This window comes from Ramularia collo-cygni (genome assembly GCF_900074925.1).
Source record: "Ramularia collo-cygni strain URUG2 genome assembly, contig: RCC_scaffold05, whole genome shotgun sequence".
NCBI classification, from domain to species: domain Eukaryota; kingdom Fungi; phylum Ascomycota; class Dothideomycetes; order Mycosphaerellales; family Mycosphaerellaceae; genus Ramularia; species Ramularia collo-cygni.
The window spans coordinates 1296241-1308900 of record NW_019716259.1 but is presented as its reverse complement, the minus strand read 5'-3'; the positions used below and the strand labels follow the sequence as shown (position 1 = coordinate 1308900).

Genomic DNA, 12660 nt, shown 5'->3' with positions numbered 1-12660 from the left:
AATTTTCACACCTCCACCACAACAGTAGTCACCACAACCACACATCATGGCTGACGGACTCAACATGGGAGGCATGACTCTCAAGGACTCAAACCACGCTCCGCCACCAGGCCAACAGAGCAACGGCACATTTGAGCGCTCGGCCTACGTTCCCCCGCATATGAGGCGGTCGGGCGGCGGTCCACCGCCAGCTGCCGCTGCTCCCAACGGTTTCGGTGGCCCAGGCGCCGACTTCCCACCACCAGGCCAAAAGTAAGTTTTGATACCTTCATGACCTGTTCCTTCACATCTGACATTTCACTTTCTAGCGGCTACGGCGGTCCTCCACGCGGCGGCGGCGGCCCAGGCTGGGGCGCTGCGCAAACATTCACACCCTCCGCTCCGGCAGCTCGCGGCGGTTGGGACAACAATCCTTCCACCGGACAATCGCGCGGCTTTGACCGCAGCGCATACAGCGGTGGAGGTGGAGCTGGCGGTCCACGTGACGGCGGCCGTCAACAGACTGGTGCAGGAGATGGACAGTGGAGAGATGGCAAGCATGTGCCAGGCCCATCCAACCCTCGCCGCGAGCGCGAGTTGTTCGGCGTGGCCAACGACCCCAGCAAGCAGCAAACCGGAATCAACTTCGAGAAATACGACGACATCCCAGTTGAGGCTTCTGGCCAGGGCGTTCCTGAGCCCGTCACAACCTTCACCAACCCACCTCTCGATGACCACCYCATCTCCAACATCGAGATGGCCGGATACAAGATGCCCACACCTGTGCAGAAGTACTCCATCCCCATTGTCATGGGTGGCCGTGATCTCATGGCTTGTGCTCAGACCGGTTCCGGAAAGACTGGTGGTTTCCTCTTCCCCATTCTCTCGCAGGCGTACCAGAACGGCCCCAGCGCCAACGTTCCACAGCAGACCGGCTTCGCTCGCCAGCGCAAGGCCTACCCCACCTCGCTCATTCTCGCTCCTACCCGTGAGCTTGTCTCTCAGATTTACGACGAGGCTTGCAAGTTTGCCTATCGCTCTTGGGTCCGTCCTTGCGTTGTCTACGGTGGTGCCGACATTGGCTCTCAGCTCCGTCAGATTGAGCGCGGCTGTGACTTGCTTGTCGCTACCCCAGGTCGTCTCGTCGATTTGATCGAGCGTGGCCGCATCTCGCTTGCCAACATCAAGTACCTGGTTCTCGATGAGGCTGACCGCATGCTTGACATGGGTTTCGAGCCTCAGATCCGCCGCATTGTCGAGGGTGAGGACATGCCCGTCACCGCCAACCGCCAGACACTCATGTTCAGCGCCACCTTCCCTCGGGACATCCAGATGCYTGCACGCGATTTCCTCAGAGAGTATATCTTCCTCTCGGTCGGCCGTGTTGGATCTACTTCCGAGAACATCACGCAGAAGATTGAGTACGTTGAGGACGCCGACAAGCGCAGCGTGCTGCTCGACATCTTGCACACACACGGTGCTGGTTTGACTCTCATCTTTGTCGAGACTAAGCGCATGGCCGACTCGCTCTCCGATTACCTCATCAACCAGGGATTCCCAGCGACCTCCATTCACGGTGACCGCACCCAACGCGAGCGTGAGCGTGCTTTGGAGATGTTCCGCACTGGCCGCTGCCCAATCCTCGTTGCCACTGCCGTTGCTGCCCGAGGTCTGGATATCCCCAATGTTAAGCACGTCGTCAACTACGACTTGCCCACTGACATTGACGACTACGTTCACCGTATCGGTCGTACTGGACGTGCCGGAAACACCGGTATCTCGACCGCCTTCTTCAACCGTGGCAACCGCGGTGTGGTTAGGGAGCTCATCGACCTTCTCAAGGAAGCCAACCAGGAAGTGCCCAGCTTCCTCGAGTCAATTGCTCGTGAGGGCTCAGGCTTTGGCGGTGGCGGCCGCGGTCGTGGCGGTGGTGGTCGCGGACGTGGCTCATCTGCCATGAAGGATGTTCGTACCTACGGCGGCGGTCAGCGTCCCGCCTACGGTGGCGGCATGATGGGCGGTGGAGGTGGTGGATACGGCGGCTCTTCCGGTGGCGGCTTCGGTATGGGTGGTGGCGGCATGGGCGGTGGTGGTGGCTACGGCAACCCAACCGGCCCAGGCGGCTCCAGCTGGTGGTAGACGCTCCACCTACCATCACGCATCACTCCCCCAGCACACAACACACGACTTTCCAGTGCGACTTTTCCGGTGCGACTTTTTTGCTTTATTTTCCAGCGGATCGAACGAGCGAGCGGCAACATTATACCCAGTCCGGCATGATAGACAGCGTTGACTTTCCGGCCTGCATTGCATTGCAACGGCGTGGGGAGACGGCGCTTTACGATGGATACCGTGGCGCGTACCTGACCACCGGGACCCTGCTTTTTTCGCTCTCAGGCTTTGAGCGCCTCGAGCGGGGTTCCAACGCGTTCATGTGTGGCCACGGTACATACGACACAACCAAAATTCGGCATTCTCCGCTGCATTGGGCATCGGCAGCCGCCTGCTTACTCGATCACCAACCTGCTTTTTTCTGATATTTCCGCGAGGCGTTCGTAATAGATGAGGAGGATGACTCTTTGGGTGCGGCGCAAAAAGCAAGCGAAAGATCTCGTGCCCTGACCGGCATGGATATCATGGAGGACTGACTCCCGGCGTTTTCTGCATGGGCTTGTGGAGTTTGTGTTCTCGCCCCTCGCTGACCATGCCCTCAGTGGGAACTATCCAGGTCACGGGCGAAGGGTGGAGGGTGCATCATGGGCTGCATGTGATGAGGCGCAAAATACCTGCTTTCAGATGATACCCCGATAGATGAATTTCTCATGGATGTTGATGGGAAAAGATAGATCGGACCAGCCATCTGAGAGTGTGTACTTCTAGTTCTCTAATGATCAAGAACTGTGCTATCACCTCTCCATTTTTGACGAAGAGGTTGAGGTAAGAAGTTTTTTATTCGAAWAAGTAAGTGTTCCAATCGGAATGAAATTCATGTTCCTTGTATCGACTCTCTTTACATTGTGTTGCTATCGCTGCTTGCTGCCTATTCTCGTTCATGATCAATCAAGCGGTGTTGAATACAAGAGTCATCTGCACAGAATGACGGCCTCTGGTTACTTGGGTTAGGTTGCATTGAGACAGCACGAGTGCATGAAAGGCTGCAGCAACAGAGCGTAGAGGCCCATCCGAACAACCCGCCCTCATAGGCGCTGTAAGATTCACATTGATTTCAAGTGTACCTCTTCCTTTCATATCTTGTTTCCTGAGTAGTGCTCCCAGGCTGCATTCTCTAGCAGATGGTGATTCCAGCAAAGTGGACCAAAAGCAGCCTACGTCGTGCCACTCCGCCAACTTCTGGAACCCCCAATTTCACTTCTCGAACTTTCTCCTCTACCACATCACCCACTCGCGCAGCATCATCACAGCACAAAGTGCATCGCTAAATCCCATCTTCAGAATGCCATCTCAAGAAGAACTCGCCGAGCTCCGCGCCCGCTTCGAAGCCGCGCGCAGCTTCGAGGACGACGACGACTGGCTGCTCTCCCCAAAGATCGGCACCGGCACCGGCACCAGCTTCAGCCGCCGCTCGACCCTCACCCCGACTGCGGTCAAGAAGCATCGCCCTCAGAGCCTCGCCGTCAAGAGCCTGGCCAATTCGGCTACCAAGCGCAAGACTCTGGACCTCGAGGCCAGCAAGAAGAAGTGGGAGGCAATTCCGTCCTTCGAGCCACCATCTTACCAGGAGAAGGCGTATGCTCCAGAGGTAGTCCCGAGCTATTTGCCGGACTTGGAGGTGACTGTCGACATGATCTGGGCGTACGGTTTCCGGCTTGATGAGAATGGCATGTGGGTGCACCCTGACCACGAGGAGCCGACGCAGCCTGTAGTTGAGGAGGAGAAGCCGCCGCTTACGCCGCTCGATATTCTGCGGGCTAATATCGAGGCGAAGAAAGCTAGTAGCAAGAGGAATCGTGGCAAGAGACTTGGATGAGTGGGGGTGCGAAACGCCGGTAATTTCTCCTTTGATTCTTTGTAAGAAAGTGAGAGGTTGGAAAGTGAGCTGACRTTTCTCCTGACAGTTTGAGTGCGTATTGGAGGATTTCATTCCGCGCAGGATTGGAAATACAGGAAGAGTTCAGCGTACGAGTGCTTTTGCGTTCATGCAGCGAACTTGAGCCTACCTCAGACCCGCACTCTTTCAGGCGGAATCAGGGTTGAAAACAGCGGGGCAGGGAAGGATATAGCGAAGGCTTGCATCCACACCGCCTGCGACTATACTACAACCAGACTTTGCAGTCGGAATGCAGAAGACGAATTGGGCGAAGATGAGCGTCAATAAAGTGAAGTCTACAAAGCCCGTCTATGCTCCTTCTCATTGGTAAATTTCCACGTGAAGCTAACGGAAGTACGACCGGCGTGGTTGACCATATAGATCGTGATATGCCCATCATGTCTGGAGGCGCACTCCATTTGAACAGTGCAATGCAAATAGTTGCCGATCTTGATTGTTCAATATAGTCAGTTAAGAGCTTTTATAGAATGCGTGTACCTAGTTTCAAGCGATGGAGGCGGTAGCCTGACGTCACGGACTGGCTACGTTTGTTGACATCGCATCAGCAGAATCCCTGCCATCAACAAAAGAACATGATGCCGAAGCGGACCAGAGCAGAAGTTGCTGCCGCGAACCGAGAAGGAGAGGAGAGAGAGCAAGAGAACGACGAGGAGAACACATCCCAGCGCGACGAAAATGCGAACATCAAAACTTTCACGATTCCCTTCAAAAAAGATAAAACCATCTCCTGCGAAACAAGAGAATACTCTCCATCGACATCTCAATCCCTAATTTTTACTCACGGCGCTGGAGGTGGTCTTGAAAGTGCCGCAATGCGCTCTTTCGCCGCTGGATTCTCTCGACATGGCCGCATAACGAGTTTTCAGGGAAACATGAACCTCAGTAGCAGAGTTGGGATGTTTCAAACAGTTGTCTCTCATCACCAAGAAAAGCACGAAAATGATCCATTGGTGCTAGGAGGTCGAAGCATGGGTGCTCGAGCAGCTGTTCTCGCAGCTCTGGAACTTATCTCTGAAGGAGTCGAAGTCCAGGCTTTGGTTCTGGTTAGCTATCCATTGACTGCTTCGAAAAACGGAAAGCAGGAGAGGGAGTTTGAGAGACGAGAGAAGATTCTATTGGATCTTCCTGAAAGTTTGCATGTTCTGTTCGTTTGTGGGACTAAGGATGTTCAATGTGATCTTGAGGCTTTGGAGGAAGTGAGAAATGAGATGAGGGCAAATAGTTGGATGGTAGAGGTGAGAGATGCGGATCACGGAATGGGTGTTGTACTCAAGGCTGGGACGCGAGCTGTTGGAGAGATGACTGGTGAGGTCGCGGCGAGGTGGCTGGCGGAAAGGGATCGGGAGAAGCGGGTTTGTGAGATTCATTGGGATAAGGAGGAGGAGAAGGCTTGTCAGGAGTCATGGCGGAATTGTGTCGTCGACAAAGGGGACAAGGCGGACGTAAATGAGAAGAAGATGAAGACTGGTTGAGCAAGTCAGCTTTGGCGAATGGAACCATGGCCGTTTACATGTACCAGTGGAAAGTCGATGTCGCAATGAAGATTCTCGGGAATCATACGAAGTTGCCAGACACCAAAGTGCTCACATGCCACATTTCGTAGGCAATGAAGACGCCAACCATAGCTGTCTTTGGATGGTATACGATCTTTGCGAGGCAATGATGCGACTATGTAGAAACGCCTGTCATCCAGCTGGCTGAGCTTTGTTTCACAAGCACAATGGATGAACTGAACCAGGTCATTGCTTCAGCGTTGGGGAATGATTGTCTAAATCTATCGACACATAAAATCCATGCACTCCAAGACTCCTCCCTGAGACGCTCCCACGATTCACCGTTTGGGGCCTTAGAAGACAGTAGACTTGGCCGTTCCAGACTTCTTATCCCCAGGAACTGGCGGCGTCTTCGTCGACGCTGTCGATGCCGTAGTCGATGCCCTGTGGCCTGTGGATGCGGCCATGGTAGTCCGATCAGTCGTCTTCGAAGCCGTCGACTTGGGCATCTCTGTCTTGGACTGGGACTGAGAGGATGTCGCCTTGTCACCTCCTCCGCTGGGGTTTGCCCTCTGTATTGCGTCGGCCAGTTCCTCATTAAGTCGTTTGTTCTCCTTCCGTAAAGAAAGGTTCTCTTCGACTAGCTTGGGATCGCCGGTGTTCGCGGTCGCAGTACCCGGGCACGGTGTGCTCTGGCGGGAAGTCAGTACGCTCGCAATCAACTCACGGTATGGATTTTGACTCACATCAGACCCTGTTGCTTTTCTCAATTTGAACTGACAGTCCGCATTTGCGTACCCAAGTTCGTCCCGTTCATGAGCGAAATTGTCCAGCATCAGCGGCAATTTGTTCTCCATCAAGCTCTCACAGTACCCATACTCCTGTCTCTCGGGCTCATTGCGTGCTTCGATTCTTGTCTCGCTGAAGTCAGGATTTTCGTCACCCTCCTCCTTTTTGGGTTTGCTTTTGGTTCATTAGCAGTGCAAAGCAATGAGCAGCGACAATTGTCTCATTGAAATGTCGAGACCCAACCGATTAGGTGTCTTACCTGGAGTTCGCGGAAGTAATCTCTGCGTGTCCAATTGCGACCGCTTTCCATTTCCGCGTAATGTCACTGTTGTGTTCACCCAACGTCGAGAAATCTGACGAGACGTCTCCATGGCACCGGTCGAGCCTTTTCTGCAGTTCATCGAGCTCTCTGACCGTTTCTGTCCGCTTCTCTTGCTGCCGATTGGGTGTCCGTGTCCAGTCAAGGTCACGTTTTTGAAACTCGTGCCTGTCCAGCTCCTTGAGTTTGTCGCTGGCTCGCTTGACAAGTTGGCTCACGCTAGAATGGACCCTCTCACAATTCGTCAGAAATTGTTGCAACTGTTTAACCGAAGGTTTAGTGTTTGCCATCTGAACCCCTCTGCGAATACGGGGCTTAATCGGCACACACTGATTAAGTATGTGCACCATGACCTTTTTCGATGACTCCTGGTGTCTCAGGGCGATCTGCTGTGCCTTGACTCCTTCGGTTAGTCCCACAGTCTCTTCAAAGCATATGTCGTAGGATTGACAGCCACTTCCACCAGTGGTTGGTCCAGGAGCCGGCGCAGACCCTGTAGCGTTGGCAGTAGAGGAACCGTTTGACGACATAGTCTCTGTCGTTACTGGGATTGAAGTTGAAACTGAAGCTGAGAGYGAGGTCGAGAGCGAAGACGAAGAAGACGAGGAAGACGAGGAAGATGAGGAAGATGAGGAAGACGAGGAAGATGGTCGCTTCCGATGTTCTTCCTCAACATCTCGTGCCATTGGTGGAGGAGGAATCGGTGGTCCATGTTTGAAGGAACAGTCCCACTCGTCTGGGCGGTTCCGATGGCTAGTCAACGTAGCGTTGAGCATATGGTACGTCTCATCTTGCTCTTCGATCTCGGCCTTGTTTTCCATGCTCCTCATTTTGAGTTGTGAGTTGAGTTCAGTGCACTGCCTAGTGAGGGCCTGACACTGTGCCGCCTTGTGCGCTTGGTGCTGTTTTATCAAGAACCTGGCAAGCATGATTTCTGGGATCGGAAGCGGGAGGAGGAATTGTGCAGCTGTTTGGCTGACGAAGAGGCAGAAGCAAAGCCCGACGCAAAAGCGCCAGAGGCGAATACCAGAGGGTCGTGTCGTGAGGGAGATCATGGCAAAGAGAGTATGGGAATATCACACGTCCCCTCCGCGCCTTTTGGCATTACTTATACATGTGATTGTCCTGCTAGAATTGCAGTGGGCCTACTTSGTCAGCTTCAAAGCGACATGTTGAGAGTCGCTCAACATCGTGACAATAGTTGACCACTAATGCGCGTGGTCTGGTTTGCGGAGCCACAACCTGGTCACTCATGAATGCAGCGTCGCTACTAGGTATGCTTGATGTACTTCCTCTTTTGGATCTGACGGTGAGAGAGTTATGGGAACAATGATGTATGTCGTTTTAGCGTGTTCCAGGCCAAGGCCTTGAAGCCTCTGCAGTAGTGGCCAGTTCCAGGCGAACTTTTTTTGAGAAAGTCGACCATTGCGAGTAATGTTACGCTATGCGGGTACAAGGACGTTGATTCGTTGTCGGGTTGTTGTGCAATATGTCATGAAGCAGCAGCATCTAAAATACCTCTCCGTCGATGGAAGTTCAGCAAAAGACCCTCTGTAATCTTCGTCATCTAGTATTAGTCGAAGTGGTCTCGTGCCAATTCAGGTGAACACCATGCAGAGAGGTCCGCGAGCGAGAATGGAAGGAATTGAGTGCGCTCAACGAAGTTCAACGTTGCTGGAGGAGGATGTCGAGATGATGGAGGGAGGGAAAGGTGACTTGTCGATCACGGATGAGTAAACCCATGACTACAGAATTAGCCCAGCGTATGATTGGTGGAGAAGCGAGGCGGTCCCATGGTGTCAACATCGACTATCAATTCTGATTCAACATCACACCAACACTAATCGCACCCCAGGTTCGCAGAATGCTGACAATCACATCCACACCCTCGCGCTCGTGCTGATATCAGCATATCTCTCCAATTCTTGATGCGCGCCATGCTCCCATCAAGTGCCTCGATGCCGCGCTCGCATTGGCTGGCATATGAACACGTCTTATTGTCTTCATTGCCAGTGGAAGACATGCTTATCAGAGCGAACCTCTCTGAATCAATAGACCGCGACCAGAATTTGGAAGGTGATGATGCCTGACATTGCTTCTTCTCCTCACGCTACAGTATCTTCTCCTGAAATCACAGTATCTTGTCCTGAGTCGACGGTCAAGAACTCCCCCTCTCATTGTTCTTTCTTTCATCCGAAATTTATCCAACTGACTTTCAAACCATGCTGGCTCCACACTCAAACCTATCTCGCATCGTGTTGCTGATCTCGGCATTGATCTCAAAGTGCAGTGGAGATGCCAATGCCAATGCCAATGCGGACGCTGGTGACATCAAGTTCGATGCCAATGCGGACGCTGGTGACATCAAGTTCGATGCCAAGCTCGACACCCTCAGCTCTCATCTCCTGGGCCCGCAGCTACCCGTTATGGTGCAGCCGATTGATGGCTACTCGCTCAACGAGACATATTTCAAGCCATCGTTCAAATTGGAGTATTTTGTGAGCTCTGAATATAAAGGTAGAAGCCCTGCACACTTTTCCAATCAGCAGGCTGAATCGACTAGGTTCTGCGCAACTGCGTCGCATTACTCTGAAGCACGACGATTATCCATATGTCTATCTCGATCCTATCGAGGTAGTGCTCACCGAGCCGGTCGTATGCAGACCGGATGCAAAGGCTGGCCACAATACCAGCCTTACATTGAACTTCAGCACTATGAAGTACTTTGAGATTGCCCAGAAATACTGGRACCCCTCGCCGGACGACCCAATGCATTTCGTTGTCGAAGGTCCACACTGCTTCGAAGCAGGAGGCGATCGTTCGGTATACCTGTCAGTGATCGCTACACGAGCCACTGTGGCGTTGCTGATTGTGCTTTAGCTCGAGCGGTATCAAATTCAATGTCGAGGAGAAGAGAATTGACATTCAAGCCGAACCGCTGCACGCCCATGTTGCATCAGCTAATCACTGGGTGAGCGACTGGAGCGCAGAGGCGTACACTTTGGATGATGGACATGTCGTCGTACCACGAATGAGTACTGATCCCTTGATGTATATGTGTATCGCGTTCGCTGATCTCTCGAAAGGTGCTAGTCATCTTCACAAGCGGAACTTCCCCGATCTGCATCAGTCTATGCAGCACACTTTCAAAGATGTGCAGTGGGAACCGCGTCACCAATTCCTCATGTATGATCCAGTCCCATTACGTGACTGCGTGTGATACTAATTATGGCTCAGGGATGAGAAATCAAAAGCCGCCAAATACTTTCGTGTTCCGAGTATTAATGYGACTTGCGTCAATTGCCGTACAAAGGGTGCAATAGCCTTCACATTTCTGCTCGACTTTGACTTACGCCCGCATCACCACAGGAATGCATCCTGTGATGGGCCGAAGAAGAGGTCTCAGCGGTCAAAGAAAGCAGCAGCATTCCTGGACAAACACCATAGACTTCAGTCAAAGGTGGCCGTCAATATCGAAGCCGAAAGGATTGCCAGGCATCAAGAAGTCCATGCCGATCTTCGCAAGCGACAGGAGCCATTGCCACCCGCATTTGAATGGTTGTCCTGCCCGGAGAGTGATCCTAMCTATCCTGTGTGCCATGATGAGAAGATCGTATCTCCAGTGCCCAAGGACTGCTCGAAAGCCCAGAACCTTCTCCTTGACCCTCCTCACATAGTGGTGGAAGCATTGAAATGCACGGGACAGTCTATCATCGGGCACCCATCCTGCTGGCACGACTTCAGTCAGGACGCAAGTCAGTTCAAAGACTTTGCTGATTACATTGGTGCTTTCATCCGGGCCCATGTCCATAACTTTGAGATCAAGGTCGAGGTGACGGAAGACCTCGATCTACGGCTCCAGCTCGAGATCCTGACCACGCTAGAAGTAGGCGTATGGTTCGATGTGGATATATTTCCTTACGACGTCCTCAACCCCGCACATAACGTGGCGCACCCTCCTTTTATAGATTGCAACTTTGGGTGGTTCGCTGTGATCGGTGGGACTCCGTCATGTGAGTTGTGCCCCCAATTCCCGATTGCGTGAACGCATTGACAGTTTGTAGTCAGGCAGAATGTGGGCGGAAAACCGCTTCACGGCGAGAAAAAAGACGAACTCCCTATAGGCAAGCAAGGTGTAAGCAAGCTTCTAAGCAAAAGACCCGCAACGTGATACAGGGAGGTCTCACGCTGCGCAATCTTCGCTCCACCCCTATATTGTCTCAGACTTCGCTAACGCTTTTGCTCACCACCGACAGAGAGCGTACAACCAAAATGGACGCAATAAGATGGGCACTGAAGATGCTAAAAAGCGAGGAACAAGCGCCTTGGGCGGTCTGGGGTTGATTACGTTTGATCTCGTGCCGTTGACATTTTCGTCCAGCTTGAAGGTCTCAACGACACTTAATATGTGGGTTGCTTGCATACTCGTCCGCGATCTCAACTGGCTTGGCTAACATTTCGCCAGAACCAGTCCAGGCTTCGAGGTTAAGATCAGCAAAGGCGCGATGGTGATGAGACCATTACACGACGATCGCAGCCAGCGTTATCAAAACAACATCAAAGTCGAGACCAAGTACCTCAATGCCGCTTTAGAAATAGGCGGTGATTCCCAAATGGTCCTCAGCCACCGCTTGGGTCCGAGAATCAAGTTCCATCTGTTCCCAGTGGCGTCCGTATCGCCCATTCCCATCGGAGGCCCGACTGGTCTGGACTTTATCAGCAAAGATATGCAAAGCTCGGGTCTTGGTTTGGGAGATCCACTCTCGTTCGGAGTTTTTTTCGTATGTTCCAGTCCGGCGCGATTGTTGACATGATGGCTGACAGCTAGAAGCAACCTCTTCGCGTAGACTTCATAGTTTCTGAAGCGCCACGTTCGTTGCAATCACAACCATGGGCATTTGCGATGACTACAACTAATATGTCTACAGCGAACGACAAGGACTGTGCTGCCAAAAAGGGGCCTTTCAACAACGGAGGTCTCAAGTTTGAGGTGGTCTTTCGGTCTGGAATCGATGCGGTAGGCAACCAAGATACACCTCGACGACTCTTTGCCCTTCTAACTTCCAATACAGTATGCGCAAAGCTTCGCGTTTCGCATCGATACAAGCTACATCAAGGTCCTCCAACACACCGATGTGGCCTCGGAAGCCCACAACGGGCTGTGGATCTCAAAACGCGTCTTAGTCCTCTGCCACGAATGGTCGACCAAGGGATCCTTGGCGGATCATGTCAATGCCATTATCAAGAAACTTCTTGATGCAATGCAAGAGCCCATTGCAAAGTGGTTCGATGCACTGGGCCCCAAGTTGAGTGCGGCGCCCTTCAACGGCTCCAACTCAGAGCCTTTCCGAGACTGGAGTAGCCACAAAAACAATCTGGACTACTTCCATTGGTATTCCAGCGTCGTGGGACCCAATCAACTCCAAGGACTCTGCGATGAGATCTGTGATCCTGAATCCACGTACTACATCCCCGAGGGAATCACCCAAGGCATTTACGATGCGTACCAACAATGGTACCAGGCCAATGGAGGCAAAGGAAACGTCTCTACTGTGGGAGTAGTGAATGCTTCGCAGTTGCTCGACGAGGCCTACCAATACAACTCGAGCACGGTGATTATCCCGACTTCAACAATCTTTACTCCGGCTCCACCCTTCACCGACACGATGCTCCCACCTGAGTGGCAGTGGTCATCAGGCACTACGACATCTGCCGGTTCGCAGCCATCTTCAATCTATCACGACCCAGCACTGTCTCCCGAATGGCAAGAGCCTGAGTCGACGATATCCCCCGCTTCTGGCAAGCCTTTGCAGACGACTTCAATCTATCACGACCCAGAACTACCTCCCGAATGGCAAGAGCCCGAGTCGACAAAAACCTCCGCTTCTAGCAAGCCTCTGCAGACCACTACGTCAGGCAGTAGTTCAACGCCACTAACGGCAACACGTATTGCCGGCCATGCCAAGCGAGGCTTCGCCCAGGTTCCCGTTAGTACTGGTGCAGCATGAGTA

The 12660-nt window shown here is 52.7% G+C and overlaps 5 protein-coding genes; 4 read left to right on the top strand and 1 right to left on the bottom strand.

Annotated features, from left to right (window-relative positions):
* Positions 1 to 46: 46 nt before the first annotated feature.
* RCC_04236 (probable ATP-dependent RNA helicase ded1) lies at positions 47 to 2118 on the top strand (the record flags this gene model as incomplete). XM_023769514.1 has 2 exons in its annotated part: positions 47 to 252; positions 309 to 2118. The coding sequence occupies 2 exons, from the start codon at positions 47 to 49 to the stop codon at positions 2116 to 2118; spliced, it is 2016 nt and encodes a 671-aa protein (XP_023625282.1).
* A 1315-nt stretch (positions 2119 to 3433) lies between these two features.
* Positions 3434 to 3967, top strand: RCC_04235 (uncharacterized protein; the record flags this gene model as incomplete). The annotated part of the gene is made up of 1 exon (XM_023769513.1): positions 3434 to 3967. The coding sequence occupies one exon, from the start codon at positions 3434 to 3436 to the stop codon at positions 3965 to 3967; it is 534 nt and encodes a 177-aa protein (XP_023625281.1).
* A 656-nt stretch (positions 3968 to 4623) lies between these two features.
* Positions 4624 to 5520, top strand: RCC_04234 (uncharacterized protein; the record flags this gene model as incomplete). Its single annotated transcript, XM_023769512.1, has 1 exon — positions 4624 to 5520. One exon carries the CDS (start codon positions 4624 to 4626, stop codon positions 5518 to 5520), a length of 897 nt encoding a protein of 298 aa, XP_023625280.1.
* Positions 5521 to 5894: 374 nt separating this feature from the next.
* Positions 5895 to 7479, bottom strand: RCC_04233 (uncharacterized protein; the record flags this gene model as incomplete). XM_023769511.1 has 3 exons in its annotated part: positions 5895 to 6233; positions 6288 to 6504; positions 6590 to 7479. 3 exons carry the CDS (start codon positions 7477 to 7479, stop codon positions 5895 to 5897), a joined length of 1446 nt encoding a protein of 481 aa, XP_023625279.1.
* A 2201-nt stretch (positions 7480 to 9680) lies between these two features.
* On the top strand, positions 9681 to 12657 carry RCC_04232 (uncharacterized protein; the record flags this gene model as incomplete). XM_023769510.1 has 9 exons in its annotated part: positions 9681 to 9684; positions 9736 to 9835; positions 9887 to 10662; positions 10714 to 10784; positions 10906 to 11057; positions 11115 to 11430; positions 11481 to 11520; positions 11578 to 11666; positions 11722 to 12657. 9 exons carry the CDS (start codon positions 9681 to 9683, stop codon positions 12655 to 12657), a joined length of 2484 nt encoding a protein of 827 aa, XP_023625278.1.
* Positions 12658 to 12660: the final 3 nt, after the last annotated feature.